Raw genomic sequence first — 20,057 nt, forward strand, 5'->3', positions numbered from 1 at the left:
CTGGGCACTTCCCATGTGGCACTGAGCCTAGACCCTGGGCACTTCCCATGTGACACTGGGGCTAGACCCTGGGCACGTCCCGTGTGGCGCTGGGGCTAGACCCTGGGCACTTCCCATGTGGCACTGGGGCTAGACCCTGTGCACGTCCCATGTGACCCTGGGGCTAGACCCTGTGCACATCCCATATGACACTGGGGCTAGACCCTGGGCACTTCCCATGTGACACTGGGGCTAGACCCTGGGCACGTCCCATGTGGCACTGAGCCTAGACCCTGGGCACTTCCCATGTGACACTGGGGCTAGACCCTGGGCATGTCCCATGTGACACTGGGGCTAGACCCTGGGCACGTCCCACGTGACACTGGGGCTAGACCCTGGGTACTTCCCATGTGGCACTGGGGCTAGACCCTGGGCACTTCCCATGTGGCACTGGGGCTAGGCTCTGGGCATTTCCCATGTGGCACTGGGGCTAGGCTCTGGGCCATTAGAGCTTAGCCTCACAAGTGACACACTCATTCTCAAAGACGGGAGTGATACAGACTCTTCTAGGAGTGCTCCTGGACTAATCAGAACCAGCCTGCACAGGGTGTCTGAGTGAGGCTTCAGAATTCTCAGGGGCCAGCCTGTGCACCGCCCCCCCCCCCCGTTTTTAATTTCTTTCTTCTCTGTGTATACATGTGCACGTGACTCAGGTCTCCCCCAGACCGAGGAAAACTTAGTCCCGCTCAAGTACTCGTTGAGCTTGATGCTAAGAGAAGCCGTCGAGTTCATTGTACACCTTCTCACGTGTGTATAGCAGATAAACTTCCTGGAAAGTCTGAAACCTACTCGATGTGGAAAGATGTCTGTTTCCAGCTCTTGGTGGTTTTGCTGTCCGTCTGCATCGCCAGCCGCCGAGCACTGACTCGGCAGCTGCTGCGGTTCACACGTGACAGGACTTTCCACCCTGTGCTTCTAATGTTGCTCACGGTGTGCGGAGACAGAAGCTGGGGCTCAGAGATGGGACAGGCTGTCTTAGGGCCACACAGGCGGCAGAGAGGGGAGAAAAAGGCACTGGCTGCCATCACCAGACGGCCTCTTTTCCTGGCATAATAGTCCTCAAAATGAGCTAAGCAAAACCGTCTCTGGGATGTCTGGGGAAAATTGCTTAATGCCTTTGGCACATTAAGCGTCAGATGAGATTTTAGCTCTCATTTTAGTGCTGTTCTGGTTTTTCACACATGGTCCCTTTTATAACAGAAAAGACACTCTCTACTATTTATTTCCCCATAGGCACCGAGTCAGTTCTGACCACTCAGAGTTCATGATCGACTCAGGCTTAAGACCTCTTGAGCTGAGGCAGTAACAGTACAGAGCACCTTAGACTCTTCTGGGTTAAGTTAATACTAAAAGACAAATGCATAAAATTAAAGTTTTAAAATGAATTTTATTATCTTTGTTTATTGGTTTGAGACAGCCAGACATTGAGAGGGGAGGTGGAGATAGAGGGAGAGAGGGGGCCAGGCAGTGGCGCACCCGGTTCAGCGTACACATTGCAATGCGCAAGGTTGCAGGTTCAAGCCCCTTGTCCCACCTGCAGGGGGAAAGATTCACTCTGTCTCTCTCCCTCTCTGTCTCCCCCTCCCCTTTCAATACCTCTCTGTCTCTATCCAATAAATAAATAAATAAATAAAACACTGAGAATAAAAAGAGAGGGAGAGAGACAGATACCTGCAGACCTGCTTCACCACGCATGAAGCTTTCCCCCCTGCAGGTGGGAAGGGGGTAGGGTGGCTGGGGGGGCGGCTCGAACCCGGGTCCTCGCGCACTGTCACACGTGCGCTGAACCAGGTGCGCCTCCACCCGGGCCCCTAAACGCAAAAAAATCATCATCATCATCATCATCATCATCATCATCATCAGCAGCAGCAGCAGCAGCAGCAGCAGCAGAAGCAGCAGCAGCAGCGTCCTTCTCAGAATCCTCACCACCCGTGCTTGCTGATAGCCAGGGTTCGAGCGCTCTGACTTGACATCAGCGCGCAGTCTGGGGGTGCGGCTGTGCGGAGTCGCTGATAGCTCAGCGGCGGCGGCTGGAGACGTTCGTGACTGAGTGCCCTGTTTTTGCCTTTTCCAGGTCTATTGTTAGCAGAAGATTCTTCTGCATAGTGGGCACGCTGTACCTGTACCGATGTGTTACCATGTATGTCACTACACTCCCAGTACCCGGTGCGCATTTCAACTGCTCTCCCAAGGTAAACCGCTCCTCACCGTGATCTCCCCCCCCCTTTTGATTTGTTTCTTGTCCTGCCCAAGGTTCCTTTGACTTAAGGCAGAAGGTGCTCCTTCCTTCCTCCCTCCCTCCCCCCCCCGCCGCCACCTCCTGGAGGGGACGCTCATGCCCCTCTGCCCTCACCCTCAGCAATGTGGTTGGACAAGCCCCTGCCCACCCCCAGCCCCTACAGCTTTCTGGAAAGCTCCAGAAAAGACCCACCCAGAGCTCCCAGCTGGAGAAATAAGTGGCCTAGCTAGCCAGTGTGCCAGGAACGACTCAGCTCTGCACGTGGGCGTAGCGCTCTGGTTTCCCACCAGACTTTCAAAACACCATCCGCTCCCTTGACATAGATGCCGAAACTCTTCCATGCCTCCCCGCTCCCCGCCCCCAGATGGAGAATCTGGGGTCAAATCCGGGGTCGTTTTTCCCTCCTCCTGTTAGCCCCTCGCCGTGACAGCAGTGCAGAGCAGCAGAGCGCAGGGCTCCCCCACTTCCGTCTCCTCATGTCCCGTGTCCTCCTGTCCTCTACCTGCTCCTGCAAGGTCAAGCACTCTCCAAGGGCACCTTTTGGTCTGTGGCTCTTCCCTAGTCGTGCCGAAGCCTTTCTTTAAAAAAAAAAAAGACGACGGATTCCTTGCTCTGCCTCCATTTTTACCTGGGCTTCAGATCACTTTCCGTAGCTCTGATCTCTGTCTATCCACCCGGGAATCCCCTCTTCTCCGAGAAACCGACCGAAGGTTTCGTTATCAAGGTTCGCCTCAGTGTTACAACGAGGGGGCGACTGGTGTCCTTGAAATGGTGGGGAGAAGGAAGCAAACACTCGATGCCTTCACAGCTGTTTCTGTCCTGTGTGCTTGCACGGGCCAGCCACGCACGTGACCCCAGTCTCATTCATCCCTTTGGAGAATTGTGTTCTTCTTAAAAGGAGACATTCTCTTCGAACCTTGGAAAAAAAGGTCGATAGCTTTCACTTCATATTTTCTAAGGGGTGTTCTTATCATTTGACTTTTGTTTTTGGCTTATTGTGTCCACCCCACCCTCTACCCCCCTTCTTTCTAACGCACGCAGAGAAAGCTCTGGTTTCTTACTCCACACACTGTGCTTCTGTGTTGCGACCTGTTTCTTTCACTCCGACATAAAGAATCAAAAGATCAGGGAGGTGGCGGAGTCAGTAGAAGAAATGGGTTGTATGTATGAGGCTCTTGTACTCTGGTCTTTTATCCCTCTGTCTGTCTGTCTGTCTGTCTCTCTCTGAATCGAATGTTTTTTAAAGAAAAAAGTACGTCATCCAAGCATTGAACTCATCACTGCCAGTAGTTCTGCATCTCTGCATTTTCCATCTTATTCTCGCTTCAGCTTTTCTAAAAAAAAAAAAAGCCACATTCACTTCTCCTTTATCATCTATAAACACTTTCTAGCACCTGCGTGTGGCTCCTGGGTTGCAGAAACGCTCTCTTACCTATCACTACGGGCACAGTGATGCGGACTCTCAGCAGTCGCTGATGACATGGGGCGTTTTTCAGTTCCATGACGTAGGACCTATGTAAAAAGCATGTATTGTGTTGGGGGTGGGGGCATGCACTTGGCTGATCATACATGTTACCATGCACAGGGACCCAGGGTCCAGTTTCCATTCCCCACCTGCAGGGGGGAAGCTTCACAAGCAGTGAAACAGGTGTCTCTCTTTATTTTTGACTTTCTATATCCTCCTTCCCTCTCAAGTTCTGTCATCCCTGTCAAAGAAAAAAAAAATAGAAAGGAAGGAAATTAAAAAAAAAAAAAAGAGGGGAGGAATTGCCACTGGGAGTGTTGGGTTTGTAGTGTCAGCATCAGGTGCTAGCAGCAAGGCAGCTGGCGAGAAGAGAAGAGAAAGAAGAGAAGAGACAAGACGAAAAGAGATGAGAAGAGAAGGGGAGGGAAGGGAAGGGAAGGGAAGGGAAGGGAGGGAAGGGAAGGGGGAAGGGGAAGGGAAGGGAAGGAAAGGGAAGGGGGGAAGGGAAGGGAAGGGAAGGGAAGGGGGGAAGGGAAGGGAAGGGAAGGGGGGAAGGGAAGGGAAGGGAAGGGGGAAGGGAAGGGAAGGGGGGAAGGGAAGGGAAGGGAAGGGGGAAGGGAAGGGAAGGGGGGAAGGGAAGGGAAGGGAAGGGGGGAAGGGAAGGGAAGGGAAGGGAAGGGGGGAAGGGAAGGGAAGAAGGGAAGGGAAGGGGGGAAGGGAAGGGAAGGGGGAAGGGAAGGGAAGGGAAGGGAAGGGGGAAGGGAAGGGAAGGGGGAAGGGAAGGGAAGGGGGAAGGGAAGGGAAGGGGGAAGGGAAGGGAAGGAAGGGAAGGGGGAAGGGAAGGAAGGGAAGGGGGAAGGGAAGGGAAGGGAAGGGGGAAGGGAAGGGAAGGGAAGGGAAGGGAAGGGGGAAGGGAAGGGAAGGGAAGGAAGGGAAGGGAAGGGAAGGGGGGAAGGGAAGGGAAGGGAAGGGGGAAGGGAAGGGGGGAAGGGAAGGGAAGGGAAGGGGGGAAGGGAAGGGAAGGGAAGGGAAGGGGGGAAGGGAAGGGAAGGGGGAAGGGAAGGGAAGGGAAGGGGGAAGGGAAGGGGGAAGGGAAGGGAAGGGGGGAAGGGAAGGGAAGGGAAGGGGGAAGGGAAGGGAAGGGGGGAAGGGAAGGGAAGGGGGAAGGGAAGGGAAGGGAAGGGAAGGGGGAAGGGAAGGGAAGGGGGAAGGGAAGGGAAGGGAAGGGGGAAGGGAAGGGAAGGGAAGGAAGGGAAGGAAGGGAAGGGAAGGGAAGGGGGGAAGGGAAGGGAAGGGAAGGGGGAAGGGAAGGGAAGGGGGGAAGGGAAGGGAAGGGAAGGGAAGGGGGGAAGGGAAGGGAAGGGGGGAAGGGAAGGGAAGGGAAGGGAAGGGAAGGGGGAAGGGAAGGGGGAAGGGAAGGGAAGGGGGGAAGGGAAGGGAAGGGAAGGGAAGGGGGGAAGGGAAGGGAAGGGGGGAAGGGAAGGGAAGGGAAGGGAAGGGGGGAAGGGAAGGGAAGGGGGGAAGGGAAGGGGGGAAGGGAAGGGGGGAAGGGAAGGGAAGGGGGGAAGGGAAGGGAAGGAAGGGAAGGGAAGGGGGGAAGGGAAGGGAAGGGAAGGGAAGGGAAGGGGGGAAGGGAAGGGAAGGGAAGGGAAGGGGGGAAGGGAAGGGAAGGGAAGGGGGAAGGGAAGGGAAGGGAAGGGGGGAAGGGAAAGGAAGGGAAGGGAAGGGGGAAGGGAAGGGTAGGGAAGGGGGGAAGGGAAGGGAAGGGAAAGAAGAGAGGAGAGAAGAAAGGGAAGTAATGGGAAGGGAAGGGAAGGGAAAAGTTGTTTGTATTGGGAAATCTCTTTAGCAAGGAATACACTATGCCTACATAGGTCGTTGTGTAAACAGCTCACGCCACTAAAACTAAAGATGGCTCCAACTTCAGGGAGCCTGGCCGGGCTTATTCCAGCCTTATTTCTTCTCAGGACCGCTTCAACGTCAGCTGGTTGTCAGTAAACCCCAAACATAACTTGGGTTAACTTTGACACTCACTTGAGTCACCAGTGGGTCTAATCAAATCCTCCTCTCACTAAAAGTTAATGAATTTCCTGATAGCAACAGCGGTATACCCAGACCTCTGCACAAAAATTAGTCCGCGTCTCTCTCTCTCTCTCTCTCTCTCATTGTTTTGCCATTAGTCTTGGTCATCTTTCTGTGTTTAGTTGTCCAGAAATGGAAGGAGGTGAAGTACTTAAAACAAAAAAAAAGTTATTAGTTAAAACTACCATTTGTAGGTCAGAGTTCTCAGAGCACACGGTACCAAAGATGAGTTGTGACTCAGAGAATGTTCATATGTCCCCTCCCTCGATCCAGAGCAGAGAAACTGCTGCCAGCAACCTTACTATACTCGGCACTCAGGCTTGGTTATTTGACTGCCATGGCATCTGTGGCTATGCTGAGGGGGTGTTAATTTTCCATTCTTTTTTTTTCTAAGAACAAAATGTTTTTTTTTTTCAGGAGAATATTCTTCTGATAGCTTTCGTCACACTGAAGTTTTTTTTTTTTTTTTTTTTTTTTAAGCCAATCCCAGGCAGAAGGATGAGGTAAAGAAATAAAAGTGTTGGATGTTTTATGGCAGAACGTGAGTGCTACTGAGATACTGTCTGTGGCAGTGAGTCATCGATGTCCGAAGTTACCGGTTTGTGGAATATTATGACTGAGGCAGAAAGAGAGGGAAAGACATTTCAACACTGAGGCTCGCCCAGTGCAGTGGGAATGAGCCTAAAGTCCCATCATTGTGGGTCCAAACAGGCAGCCTCCTGAGTGATGATGAGAACACCCCTCCCTTATAATTTACCAACCATCTATTAAGCGGATAGTGAATCTTTTTTATACACCTTTCAATTTCATTTGTGTGTAGAGGCAAGAGAGAAATTAAGAGGGGAATGGAAAGTTGGGGAGGGAGGGAGAGAAAGAAAGATACCCACAGCACAGCTTCTTATGCAGGAAACTTTCTCCCTGTGGGTGGGGAGAGGGGACTCGAACCCAGGTCCTTGCATCCTATAATGTGTGTGTGTGTGTGTGTGTGTTTGTGTCTGCACCCGGCCCCCACTTAAGTGCTGGAGTTTAAGGTGTGAGCAAGGAAGGTGCTTTTGTGGAAAATGTCTATAAAGATTTCTGGGTTCAAACCTGAACCTTAACGTGATAAACGTGTAAAATGCTGTAATCTGACCTTCAAGACAAACCACAGGTCCTAGAGGTGGAAAGGAAACTAATTTCCACTGAATTTAGGCAGTCAAGTGAGTACAGCCTGGTGACCGATTTGATGCAGGGAGTTGGGGTTCAGAGGCACTTGGGTTTTACCACCAGTTTTTTTTTTTTTACCATCAGTAGTTACAAAGGGAAGGGCGAGGTGATGACCCTGTGCTCAGCCACGCTGCAAGTCCCTGCGAGAGATCTAAAAGGCTGGACCCACGACTGCTAACAGACAACACCACCGCCAAATCTGAAGTGCAAGGGGGGAAACCAGAGTTGTTGTGTTTTTCTGTTTTCTATGCAAAAAAAAAAAAAAAAAAGTCGTGAGCTCTTCAGCAACCTAACAGAAAGCGAATCTTTGTGATTCATAGTATTCTGTGTGGCATTACCGCTGTGGGTGTGGATGACAAGTCCAGAAACAGAATCAGATGCGGTCTCCAGAACTGGAGGATCCACTCGTTTTGAGACATCAGTTAGCCCTGGCAGTTGGTGAATACTCGTCACTCTTAATCATCACTAAACTACAGGGGACGAAGTCTGAGCGACCCAGGACGATTTCCTACGTAACACAGACATGTGAATGTGATCTGGTTCTGCCATTGTATACAAGCCGATAATTAGGAGACTTAATTCTCCCTTCAACACCGTCGCTCAGAATGGGTTCTCACAAGTACGCAGTAATGATGAGGAGAAGCGTGCCCTTTGTTCATTCATCTGATGACCAGGGTACACACGGTAACAGCTAGGAGGCATTGAAAAAAAAAATTTAGGGGACAGGTGGTGGTGTGCCTGGTTGAGTGCACATATTACAGTGGCTAGGACCCCGGTTCAAGCCCTCAGTCCCCACTTGCAGGAGGAAAGCTCTGCCAGTGGTAAAACAGGGCTGCAGGTGTCTTCTGTCTACCTATCATCTATCTGCTCATCTATCCATCTAATCTGTCTCCCTCTTCCTCTCAATTTCTGGCTGTCTCTGTCCAATAAAGATAATGAAAAAATGTAAGAAAAGAAAAAAAAATTCTGTCCATATCCTCTCCCCACTTTTGGATGGGGTCATGTTGTTGTCGTTGTGCAGTTTGTTGGGCTCTTTATAGATTTTGGCTTTGCCCTTTGATGCATGACAGAGAAAGATCGCCTCCCATTCTGTGACTATAAGTCACCTTCTTCACCTCATCTTGGATGGAACTTGAGGGAATCTTGTGAAGTGAGAGGAGCCAGCAAGAAAAGGATGAAGATGGGATAATCTCACTCATGGGCAGAATTTAAGACACAAGAATAGAAAAGGGAAGCACACAACTTGGACTGGGTGTGGGGTGTTGCACCAAAGCAAAGGACTCTGGGTAGGGAGTGGGGGAAGGGGGTTGAGAGGGAGGGAGTGTTCTTTGACCATCCTGGTACAGGATGGTGGATGGGGACCTAGGCTGGGGGTGAGACTGTTTTACAGGCATCTGTGATGCTGAGATGACTTTACCCATGTGTCAACAACTTTACTATAAACAATTAATCCATCAATAAAAAGAAAAAAAAAACTGGAGAAGAAAAAGAAATCACAGCTGCTCATTACAAAGGGCAAATCTGGCAGCTCTTCCCATAATAATGGGCTCACGCCAGAAGCAGGATAAATTCTAACAGGTGCTTTTTCTGGGGTGGTGCTCTGAGAGAGACACCTGTAGACCTGCTTCACCACTTGTGAAGCGCCCCCTCTACAGGCGGGGAACTGGCAGCTCGAACCCCGATCCTTGCATGCAGGTCCTTGCGCTTCATACTACGTGCACTTAATTGGATGCGCCACTGCCTGGTCCCCAAAGCTTAACTTTTTTTTGATCATGCTTATTCATTAAAAAAAAAAAAGACTTCTAAGAAAGCAGTAGACCCCTAGCCCTATTTTATTATGTTTCATTTTTAATTTCTTTATTGGGAATTAATGTTTTACCTTCAACAGTAAATACAATAGTTTATACATGCGTAACATTTCTCAGTTTTCCATATAACAATACAACTCCCACTAAGTCCTCTATCATCCTTCTTGGACCTGTATTCTCCCCTCCCACCCACCCCAGAGTCTTTTACTTTGGTGCGATACACCAATTCCAGTTCAGGTTCTGCTTGTGTTTGCTCTTGTTTTTCAACTTCTGCCTGAGAGTAAGATCATCCCATACTCATCCTTCTGTTTCTGACTTATTTCACTTAACATGAATTTTTCAAGGTCCATCCAAGATCGGCTGAAAATGGTGAAGTCACCATTTTTTATAGCTGGGTGGTATTCCATTGTGTGTATAGACCACAACTTGCTCAGCCACTCATCTGTTGTTGGAAACCTGGGTTGCTTCCAGGTTTTGGCTATTACAAATTGTGCTGCCAAGAACATAGGTGTGTACAGATCTTTTTGGATGGATGTGTTGGGTTCCTCAGGATCTATCCCCAGGAGAGGAATTGCAGGACCATAGGATAGGTCCATTTCTAGCCTTCTGAGAGTCTCCAGACTGTTCTCCACAGAGGTTGGACCAACTGACATTCCCACCAGCAGTGCAGGAGCCCTAGCCCTATTTTAGCATTTTCCTTTTATTGTCTTTTAATTGAACTTTCTGACACTTTGTAGCTGAATTCTCTTCATAGCTTATTTGTGCATGTCGTTTCTCTATACTCTTAGGTCTCTAAGTGACATAGTGGTGTTAGAATATTTAGAGTATTTATTTATTTATTTATTTATAATATTAACTCCCCCCCCCCCCCCCGAGCACTGCTCAGTTCAGGTTTGTGGTGGTGCTGGGGATTGAACCTGGGACCAATACCCTGTAGGCAGGGCGGGTCTCAGGCAAAACAACAATTATGTAAATAGACCACAGCTGGCAAGCAATGCAGGAGACCTGTAGTAATGACCAGCAGTTTAAACCAGGTCCCATTGTGAACCCTTTTACGTGCCACAGCAGCCCCCCACTCCCAACCCCTTTCTTAAGTTAAGTAACAACAAATGGCGCCCACCCAAACTCCTGCTGGGGTCACAACACACCTGTGCCCTCCAGTGACCAGTTATAAGTGGAAGGTCTCCCTGGCTGACCCTCCTCAGATTCACCCATTGGCCTGACCCACTTTTAGAACTCAGGGACGCTTTGTACTTCCTTGACGAACAATTCCGAATCAAAGCACATAGGTCAGGAGTATCCAGGCAAAACCGAGACAAAAGGCAGGGACTAGGTGCAGAGTTCACAGGCCCTTCCCAGGGCATGTCATTCTGGCTCACTCACCCAGTTGGGAGCCCCCTGAGCGCCAACCTCTGGGATTCGTAGCTGGGCTGCAACACAGAGGCACGATCGGTCACGTCGGCAGTCCTGGCTTGATTCAACCTGCAGCCGTCTTGACTCTCTGGACTTAGTGGGTGGAGATGAGTGAGGCTGAAAGCTCCAGCCTTCCTTCCTTCCTTCCCTCCTTCCTTCCAACTTCTTTTTTTTTTGGGGGGGGGGGAGGTTTAACACAATACAATGTACTCATTGTCACCTGCATATAATCACATTCTGCATCCAGCCCCCACAGTCCCCCGCCCCTTCCCTAGTTCCTTGCTTTGACGCAATGCTCCATGCTCAGTTCATGGTTCGCGTGGTTTTCTTCCTAATGATTAGGCCCCACTTAGAGATGAGCTCCTTCGATATTTGCCCTTCTCCTTTTGGTTTATCTCACTTAACACAATGTCTTCCAAACTGCTGAAAAAAAAATTTTTTTTTTCTAATTTTCACTTGTTTATTGGATAGAGAGAGCTCAAAATCTAGAGAGGGAGAGAGAGATAGAGAGACAGAGACACCTGCAGCACTGCTTCACCACTTGGAAAGCTTTCCCCCCTCCAGGTGAGTACTGCAGGCTCGAACCCAGGTCCTTGCGCATTGTAACGAGCGCCCAACCAGGTGCTCCACCACCCGGCCCTGAAACCTTCCAGTTTTAATCAAGATGACGCAAAGGAGACGACTCCATCAGTTTTAACAGTTGGTTAGTGTATAGAGACCAGGTTTTCTTGTTTAACCACTCGACGGGACACTTGCTTGGGTCACTCCCAAGTTTTGGTGATTACAAACTGCTGCTACGAGACTGGGTGTCCAGAGCTCTTCAGAGAGGCGTTCCTTTGGCTAAATCCCTGTGGGTTCGGTGATCTGTCCTTCTCAAGTTCTCACTCTTCTAAAATTACCTTATTCCCTTGAACTCCAGTTTGGTCCAGAGGGGCTTATTATAAATAACAAATGGTATCTGTACCTCCCAGGAAATCCCAAAGGTTATAAAAATCTCTGCCAGAAACCGGGACAGAGGCCAAAACGTCTTCCTGTCGACCGTAACACCGCGGAGCTTAAATGCGACCCTCAGAGCGCCTTGGCCGTGGACTTACCACGCATCTCGTTTTCTCTCTCCCCGCCAGCTTTTTGGAGACTGGGAAGCCCAGCTACGGAGAATAATGAAGCTCATTGCTGGAGGCGGCCTGTCCATCACGGGCTCTCACAACATGTGTGGAGACTATCTGTACAGCGGCCACACCGTCATGCTCACGCTCACCTACCTGTTCATCAAAGAGTGTAAGTCCAGGACACCTCTCCGCGACCATTCCCCGCCTGCCATCACCTGCAGGCTCTGGAAAATGCTCCAGGGAGACAGGAGGCTTTAGGAGAATAGCATCTGGCCCACCACCAGGCCCAGGTAGATCAAGAAATCCAGGGGGGGCCGGGCGGTGGTGCACCGGGTTAAGCACACACAGCATGAAGTGCAAGGACCTGGATTCGAAATCCTGGCTCCCCATCTGCGGGGGGGGGGGGGGGGGGGCTTCACAAGCAGTGAAGCAGGGCTACAGGTGTCTGTCTTTCTCTCTCCCTCTCTATCTCTCCTCCCCTGTCAGTTTCTCTGTCCTATCCAGTAAAACAAAGAAAGGAAAAGTCCACTGGGAGCTGTGGACTTATAGTGCTGGCACCAAGCCCCAGTGATCACCCTGGAGGCAAAAAGAAGTCCAGGAAGTCAGTGCGGGAGGAAGGAAGTGTCAGTTTGACTGTCGGTGTGTGTGTGTGTGTGTGTGTGTCTGTGTGTGTGTGTGTCTGTGTGTGTGTGTGTGTGTCTGTGTGTGTGTGTGTATGTCTGTGTGTGTGTGTGTCTGTGTCTGTGTGTGTCTTGTGTGTGTGTGTCTGTGTCTGTGTGTGTCTGTGTGTGTCTGTGTGTCTGTGTGTGTGTGTGTGAGTGTGTGTCACAGTTGCAAGGAGGATCCGGAAGGGAATCTCAGGATGGCCCCTAGACCCGGTGCCAGACTTAGCTGGGTGGCAGCTGGCCAGGGTGTCTTCACTCAACATTCCGTCACGTGACATCGGGGGGGAGTTACAGTGGCGGCCAGGGGTACCCCAGCTCATAGCTGCCGGGGGCTTCGGGGCACCAAATCGTGAAGAATGGGGGACTCCCCTTAGAAGTGTGCTTGGAATATACAAAAATAACTCAGACTCTCATACACAGTCCTCAGACTTCACACCTGCTGGCATTGGCTACATAGGCCTCAGGTAATCCTCAGGAAAGCGAGCAAACTGGTGATCTGATTAGCCCCCTCAGTTTCCCTGTTATTCCCTTGCATTTGTTTACTTCTGTTCTACTGTTTAGTGTGTGGAGATGATATTTACATAAGTTGTTTCCACGATACGGATACGGTAACAACTGAGATGGTAACCATACAGGTATGGTCTTTTGAGACTTTTTTCTCTCATATTTTGAGATGTGAGGCTCTGGTTCACATTAATTATTAGTACCTCACAGCATTAAATGAAGCAAATATTATTTATCCCATTCTTGTTTTTTAAATTATCTTTATTTATTTATTGGCTAGAGACAGCCAGAAACTGAGAGGGAAGGGGGTGACAGAGAGGGAGAGAGACAGAGAGACACCTGCAGCCCTGCTTCACCACTTGTAAAGCTTTCCCCCTGCAAGTAGGGACTGGGGACTCAAACCTGGGTCCTTGTGCACTGTAACGTGCGCTCAACCAGGTGCGCCACCACCCGGGCCCCATTTATCCCTTTCTTTGCTTGTGGAAAGTTCAGTTGTCTTCCCCATTTTACTGTTAGAAACAATCTGAGCACTGGGGCTGGGTGGTGGCACACCTGGTTGAGTGTACCTGTTTCAATGCACAAGGATCTGGGATCGAGGCCCCTGCCCCCACCTGCAGGGGGAAAGCTTCTTGAGTGGTGAAGCAGGGCTGCAGGTGTCTCTCTGTCTCTCTCCCTCTCCGTCTCTCCCTAACTCTCCATTTCTGGCTGTCTCTATCTAATAAAGGTAATAAAAAAATAAGCAAAATTTCAGAAGAAAGAATTAGAGCATTAAACAGGCATTTTTTCAGAAAGATGAGTAAGACAAGCCTGAGCTGCTAGCAGCACAGGGAGGAGCCCGGGGCCTGTTGTCACGGTGCTCTGGGAGCACGTGCGGCCTTCTGAGGCTTGCGTGCTGCGTGCTGAATTCAGCGGCGACAGTCGTGAGAACAAGCTGGGGAGGACCCAGGAAAGGCCTCAGCAGGGAAGCAGCTGGCCGTGTGTGTGCTTCACTATTCACTCCATATGCTAGGGGCTCACTCCCCTTGACCTCTCTCTCCTCCTTTCTCCACCTCTCCTCCTCCCCCTTGTCTCTGTCTTTCTCATGAATTTTTTTTTTAATGGGAAATGAATTAGGAAGTAGACATCCTAGCATGCCATGAGCCGTGAGTTTAATTAGCAAGGTGGAATGGCTGTTGAGATATACTGAGCTGTCGGAAAATTATGATGCATTTTCTTTTAACAGAAAAGCATGGAGAAATATGTCCTGAGGCCAGGCGGTGGTGCACCTGGTTCCAGGGCTCACACACTACGGTGTACAAGGTCCCAGGTTCAAGCCCCTGGTCCCCGCCTGTAGGGGGAAAGCTTCACAAGTGGTGAAATAGGGTTGCAGGTGTCTTCTCTGTCTTCCTCTTCCTCTCTGTCTCCCCTACTCCTCTCAATTTCTCTCTGTCTCTATCCAATAATAAATAATAAAAATATTTAAAAAACAAAAATATGTCCTGACATTTACAACAGCTCAGTAATTGCTCTGCAGTGCCATCTTGTTAACCTCTCTCTTTAATTTATTATTGGATGGAGACAGAGAAAATGAGAGGGGAGGAGGAGATAGAGAGGGAGAAAGACAGAGACACCTGCAGCCCTCTTCACCACTCGTGAAGCTTTCCCCCTACAGGCGGGGACCAGGGGCTTGAACCTGGGACCTTGTACACCGTAGTGTGTGAGCCCAACCAGATGCACCACCGCCTGGCCTCAGGACATATTTCTCCATGCTTTTCTGTTAAAAGAAAATGCATCATAATTTTCCGGTCCCCGATAGGGGACCGGGGGCTTGAACCTGGGTCCGTGTGCACTGCACCCTGTGCACTTAACCAGATGTGCCACCACTTGTGATGTGACCCCCGCCCCTGCAGATGGGGAGCCGGAGAGCTCGAACCGCGATCCTTGCGCCAGTCAGTCCATGCACTTCGCTCCATGTGCGCTTAACCTGCTGTGCTACCGCCCAGCACCCAATGTTTGATGCAAAAACCACTACTTCTGGATCAATACATGATCCTTACTGGGAGGGACCTAGCCAACTTGTTACAACTGAAGCAGGTCTGCAGGTGTCTGTCTTTCTCTCCCCGTCTCTGTCTTTCCCTCCTCTCTCGATTTCTCTCAGTCCAATCCAACAACAACAACAGCAGTAACAACAATAATAATTGCCGGGCTAGCCTGAGGGTATTTCTTCCTGGGCATGTGCTCTTGGGGTTGAAGAAAATTTGACCGGAGCCAACCTAGGCTGCTGCTTTCTCAGCGACGTGGGAGAGGAACCAGGAACTCTCGTGGCTGAGCAGTAACGCAGTCCAATGTTTATTGATCAGAAAAAAGTGCCTTTTATACTTTCTGAAGGGGAAGTGGCAGGTCGGAAAAGGAAATGACTAGGGAAGGGGGTGGAGCAAAAAAGAGGGTGGAGGTAACATGCTTCCATCTAACCAGTGGGGATTAAACCAATACCCTGCATGCAGGGCGGGTCTCAGACAAAACAGTGATTATGTAAATAGACCACAGCGTCAAGCAATGCAGGGGATCTGGCGTGATGATCAACACGGATAGAAACAGAAGCAGAATTAGCCAAAGGAAAAATGATGACCAACAAATAATATCAACAACAAGGGCAAGAAAAGGAAAACATAGCCTCCAGGAGCAGTGGATTCATACTACAGGCACTGAGCCCCAGCAATAACCTTGGAGGCAAATAAAAAAAAATTAACAAAAGATTAAGGGGTCGGGCGGTGGCGCAGTACGTTAAGCACACGTGGCGCAAAGCGCAAGGACCAGTGTAAGGATCCTGGTTCGAGCCCCCAGCTCCCCACCTGCAGGGGAGTCGCTTCACAGTTGGTGAAGCAGATCTGCAGGTGTCTAGCTTTCTCTCCCCCTCTCTGTCGTCCCCTCCTCTCTCCATTTCTCTTTGTCCTATCCAACAACGAACAACATTAGCAGTGGCAATAATAATAACCACAACGAGGCTACAACAACAAGGGCAACAAAAGGGGGAAAAAATGGCCTCCAGGAGTGGTGGATTCATGGTGCAGGCACTGAGCCCAGCAATAACCCTGGAGGAAAAAAAAAATGGATGGAAGCCAAAGGCCTGGGTTGGCTAGCTCAGGCTCTATTGCTCTCCTGTTGGGCATTACACCAGCTCCCCCCTGCTCCACGCTGCGTTGCTGGACGCTGTGGTCTATTTACATAATCACTGTTTTGCCTGAGACCTGCCCTGCCTGCAGGGCACTGGTTTAACCCCCGCAAGTTAGACAGAATCTTGCTACCTTCTCCCTCTTTTTTCCTCTCCGCCCCCTCTCCTAGCCATTTCCTTTTCCGACCTGCCACTTCCATCTCAGAAGATACAAAAGCGTTTTCCCTGATCAATAAAAGGCATTATTGCATTGCGTTCCCGCTCAGCCAAGAGTTCCCGGTTCCTCTCCCGTGTCTCTGAGTAAGCAGCAGCCCAGGTCAGCTCCCAGGTCGAGTTCTCTCCCCTGCCACGCAACCCGACACTCTTCTCTCCATACTATCCCCCCCCCCAATCCCCCCAGAAGGCAAGAGGCAGGCTGAGTCAATCCAGAAATATCAGTAAAGGCGGCGTGGCTGGGTACACGCGGCGGCTCTCCAGTAACCGCTCGCCGCCCCTTGTCTCTGCAGATTCTCCCCGGCGACTCTGGTGGTACCATTGGAGCTGCTGGCTTCTCAGCGTGGTTGGGGTCTTCTGCATCCTCCTAGCGCACGACCACTACACTGTGGACGTGGTGGTGGCGTACTACATCACCACAAGACTCTTCTGGTGGTACCACACGATGGCCAATCAACAAGTAAGCCCTCCGCCGCCTTTGGCTTTGTTTTTGCATTTTTAAAAAATTTTTCTACTTATAAAAAGGAAACACTGACAAAACCATAGGATAAGAGGGGTACAACTCCACACAATTCCCACCCCCAGAACTCCATATCCCTCCCCTCCGCTGTTACCTTCCCTATTTTTTATCCATCTGGGAGTATGGACCCAGGGTCATTGTGGGATGCAGAAGGTGGAAGGTCTGGGTCTGTAATTGCTTCCCCACTGAACATGGGTGTTGACAGGTGGATCCACACTCCCAGCCTCCTCTCTCTTTCCCTAGTGGGGCAGGGCTCTGGGGAAGCAGAGCTCCAGGACACACTGGTGGGGTTGTCTGTCCAGAGAAGTCTGGTCAGCATCTTGCTAGCATCTGGAACCTGGTGGCTGAAAAGAGAGTTAACATACAAAGCCAAACAAGTTGTTGAACAATCATGGACCTAAAGTCTGGGATAGTGCAGATGAAGTGTTGGGGGGTGTCCTCCATTTTGTAGATAGCTAGTAGGCATATTTTAGTTATATTCCAAAAGGCCTGTGGCTATACTAGTTTTTTTTTTTTTTCTTTTTTCCCCCTGAGCCTGAAATCTGATATGCAGGTAGGTGCAAGTTATTGTCTGGGGAGATGATGTCATGGCTGGAAAAAGGACCAGAAAGCTGGATGAGGGAAGAGAGTAGCTCCCAAACATGGGGAAGGGGTATAAATATTGTTGACCCCATCGATTTGATGTAACCTGAGTCCCACATTCAGCTTAGGAGCCTGTGTGACCTCTGCATCCCCGTAGATCTGAGCTCACATTCTGTGACTTTTAACCCCTGCTGCTCTTGGCCTGGTGTCGGCAGACACAGTGGAGCAGGTAAAGGGGCAAAGAATTGACTGGCTTCTTGGGCTCCTCACAAGGGCTAGTCAGCAGAATTCATGCTGTCGCTTATAATGTTGAATCACCGCTAAAGCAAACGTTAGTAAGGACGCCGTTCTTGCCAAGACACAGGAGAGTGTCTCTCACCACCCCCCACCCTCCCCCCTTCCCCGCTGCTGGATTTCCATTGCGGCTGTCTCTCCTCACCTCTGAAATCCGTCCCTAGTTGACTATGCCAATGGAATGGCAGTATGAGTTTAAAGCCGGGAGGTGCGGTGAACTCGGGTCAAGTCTAGCATCCTTTGTGACCTGTAACCTGGAAAATATTTTAACCTGGAGACCCGGGCAGTGGCACACCTGGTTAAGTGTACTGGTACTAAGCGCAAGGTCGCTGGTTGGAGCGGCCGCTCTGCACCTGCAGGGAGGACACTTGACAGGCGGGGAAGCAGGTCTGCAGGTGTCTCTCTACCTCCCCCACCCCTCTCAATTTCTCTCTGTCCTGTCCAATAAAATGGCCGCCAGGAAGAGTGGATTTGTAATGCCGGCACCGAGCCCCAGGAATAACCCCGGAGGCCATATATATATATATATATATATATATATATATATATATATATATCTGGACTTCAAGTGAAAGCTTATTAGAAATGTGTGCGTGCTCCCAAGGGGGCTAGACTAACCAGATATCCTTCCTGAGTGTCTTTCCTTTCTCTGTTACCCTAGGTGCTCAAAGAAGCTTCCCAGATGAACCTCCTCGCCAGGGTGTGGTGGTACAGGCCATTTCAGTACTTTGAAAAGAACGTGCAAGGAATCGTACCTCGATCCTACCACTGGCCCTTCCCCTGGCCAGGAGTCCACCTTAGTAGGCAAGTGAAATACAGCCGGCTGGTGAACGCCACATAACACCAGGGAAAGAAGAGCCGTCCAAAGTGCTAAGAACTCGGTGAACGAAGATGCCATAAAGCAAACACCTCCCCAGTCCCGTTCTCTCAACAGTTACCTTGACCTAACCCGTTGACTTTTACCTGGTCAGCACTGTGATCTTTTTTTCTCTCCAAAGGACCCGCGTTGGACACTAATAAAGGAAACTGAATCTATCACGCCCTCTCCACGTCTCCTCTCCACCCGTTTGGGGTTCTCATAACCTGCAGTCACCCCGTTTCCTCTGTACCTGACCAAACAGCCTAACTGTAAGCTTTTTATAGCGTAAGTTCTGGTCTTTCCAGGCACATCTGGAAATAAAACATATTTTTTCTTGGGAAAACATACTTTTCATAGCTCTTGCCCCAAAGATTGGGCTGTAAGCCATTTTCTAGCAGACGTGTCTATGAAGGTTTCTAAGCACCTGAATGGGCTTTGATTCTGAAATCTTTCTACCTGTTGCACCATCCTTAAAATAAAAATAACCGACAGAGAGAAGCTTGGTGATGGTGGGTTTTGTGAAAATCAGGAGAGAGAGTGTGTCAAAAAGTGCAAACAAGGAAAGAAGAAGAAGAAGAAGCAAAAGGAGAAGAAGCAAAATAAGAAGAAGGAGAAAGCTTCTGTTATAAGGCGACTTTTCTAAGTATTTCCTAACTTTATTTTTCAAAATGATGTTATTAAACACCAAATTTCAAGATTTTTTACATGTCAGAGAGAAGAGAGTTAAAGATGCTACTTGGGAGAGAACTTTGTCTAAGTTTCTAGTGCCTTTCCTGTCTCGATTGTATGGTCAGTAGGCTACCTTAACTGTTCTTATTTAAAATGAAGTATTCCACGAAGATATACACGTATCTGTACACTACTGCATTTTGCATCTCTCGCTCAGCTAAGCCAGAGGCTGCATACGGTTTCTCAACCGAGTTTCCTCTGAGCTGAGGAGCGGGGAGTGAGTGAGGAAGCCTGCCCTGCTCCCACATAGAGCAGGTGACTGTAACGTATATATATCACTTGTATTACTTTACCGCCTACTTGGTAGTTCAATTTTGACAATAACAATGAAAACAGCCATGAATATTTTTTAAAGAGAGTTTTGAAAACGATCACTTAACTAAAACTTGAAAGCTCTAGTTATCTATACTCTCATGATGATTTTGTTGGTGAACATCAAAAAAAAAAAAAAAAAAAGAGAGAGAGATCTATTTCTTTAAGATATACTTGTGCAGAAACTGCATGTAACTCCCAAGTTTTCCTCCTAACGAAAGTATGTCATGGGAAGCATTCTGTACTTGCCAATCTGGAGAACAAAATAGTTTTTTCAGAAGAATGAAGAGGCGTATGTGTCCATCCTGAATTTTACATGCAGCAGAATTATCTTCTGTAGGTTTTTTTTTTTTTTTTGGGTTTTTGTGTATACACAAGGTGATATTTGTATTGTAAAACAATAATGGTGAAGGAAATAAAAAAAAAAAGCTTTTCAACTTTTGTTTGTTTTAAATCTTTGTAAAGTTATTATTCCAGAGAGTATACTGATATCTTATGGCTTAACTAGATCATAATTTAATCAAAATGCACTTTTTAATAAAAACTGATACTTAAAATAACTGGCTATTATTTCTCATGTGTTCATCTTCGTAGAGGCCATTAAATGAAGCCTCTGAGCATCAGGAATGGTGGGACGGGGCAGTGACACACCCACTTAAGCACGCAAGAGTCTGGGTTCGAGCCCGCTCCCCACCTGTAGATAGGATGCTTCTCTCCCTCTCTGTCTCCCCCTCCTCTCTCAATTTCTCTCTGTCCTGTCCAATAAAATGGAAAAAAACAGTCTCCAGGAGCAGTGGATTCATAGTGCCAGCACCAAGCCCCAGGAATAACCCTGGAGGCAAAAAAAAGTCAAAAAGATAAAAAGTT

The 20,057-nt window shown here is 49.2% G+C and overlaps 1 protein-coding gene across 1 annotated transcript in view; it reads left to right on the plus strand.

The window, feature by feature from the left end:
- The window catches only part of SGMS1 (sphingomyelin synthase 1), a 30,985-nt gene extending 11,235 nt beyond the window's left edge, over nt 1–19,750 (plus strand). Inside the window, exons 2-5 of the mRNA XM_007520754.3 lie at nt 2,114–2,231; nt 11,377–11,530; nt 16,188–16,354; nt 17,952–19,750. Of these exons, the coding sequence (XP_007520816.1) occupies nt 2,114–2,231; nt 11,377–11,530; nt 16,188–16,354; nt 17,952–18,131 (619 nt within the window). The 3' untranslated portion in view covers nt 18,132–19,750. The remainder of the gene's footprint in view (nt 1–2,113; nt 2,232–11,376; nt 11,531–16,187; nt 16,355–17,951) is intronic.
- Nucleotides 19,751–20,057: the final 307 nt, after the last annotated feature.

The sequence above is a fragment of the Erinaceus europaeus genome, chromosome 1, assembly GCF_950295315.1.
Source record: "Erinaceus europaeus chromosome 1, mEriEur2.1, whole genome shotgun sequence".
In the NCBI taxonomy this organism is placed as follows: domain Eukaryota; kingdom Metazoa; phylum Chordata; class Mammalia; order Eulipotyphla; family Erinaceidae; genus Erinaceus; species Erinaceus europaeus.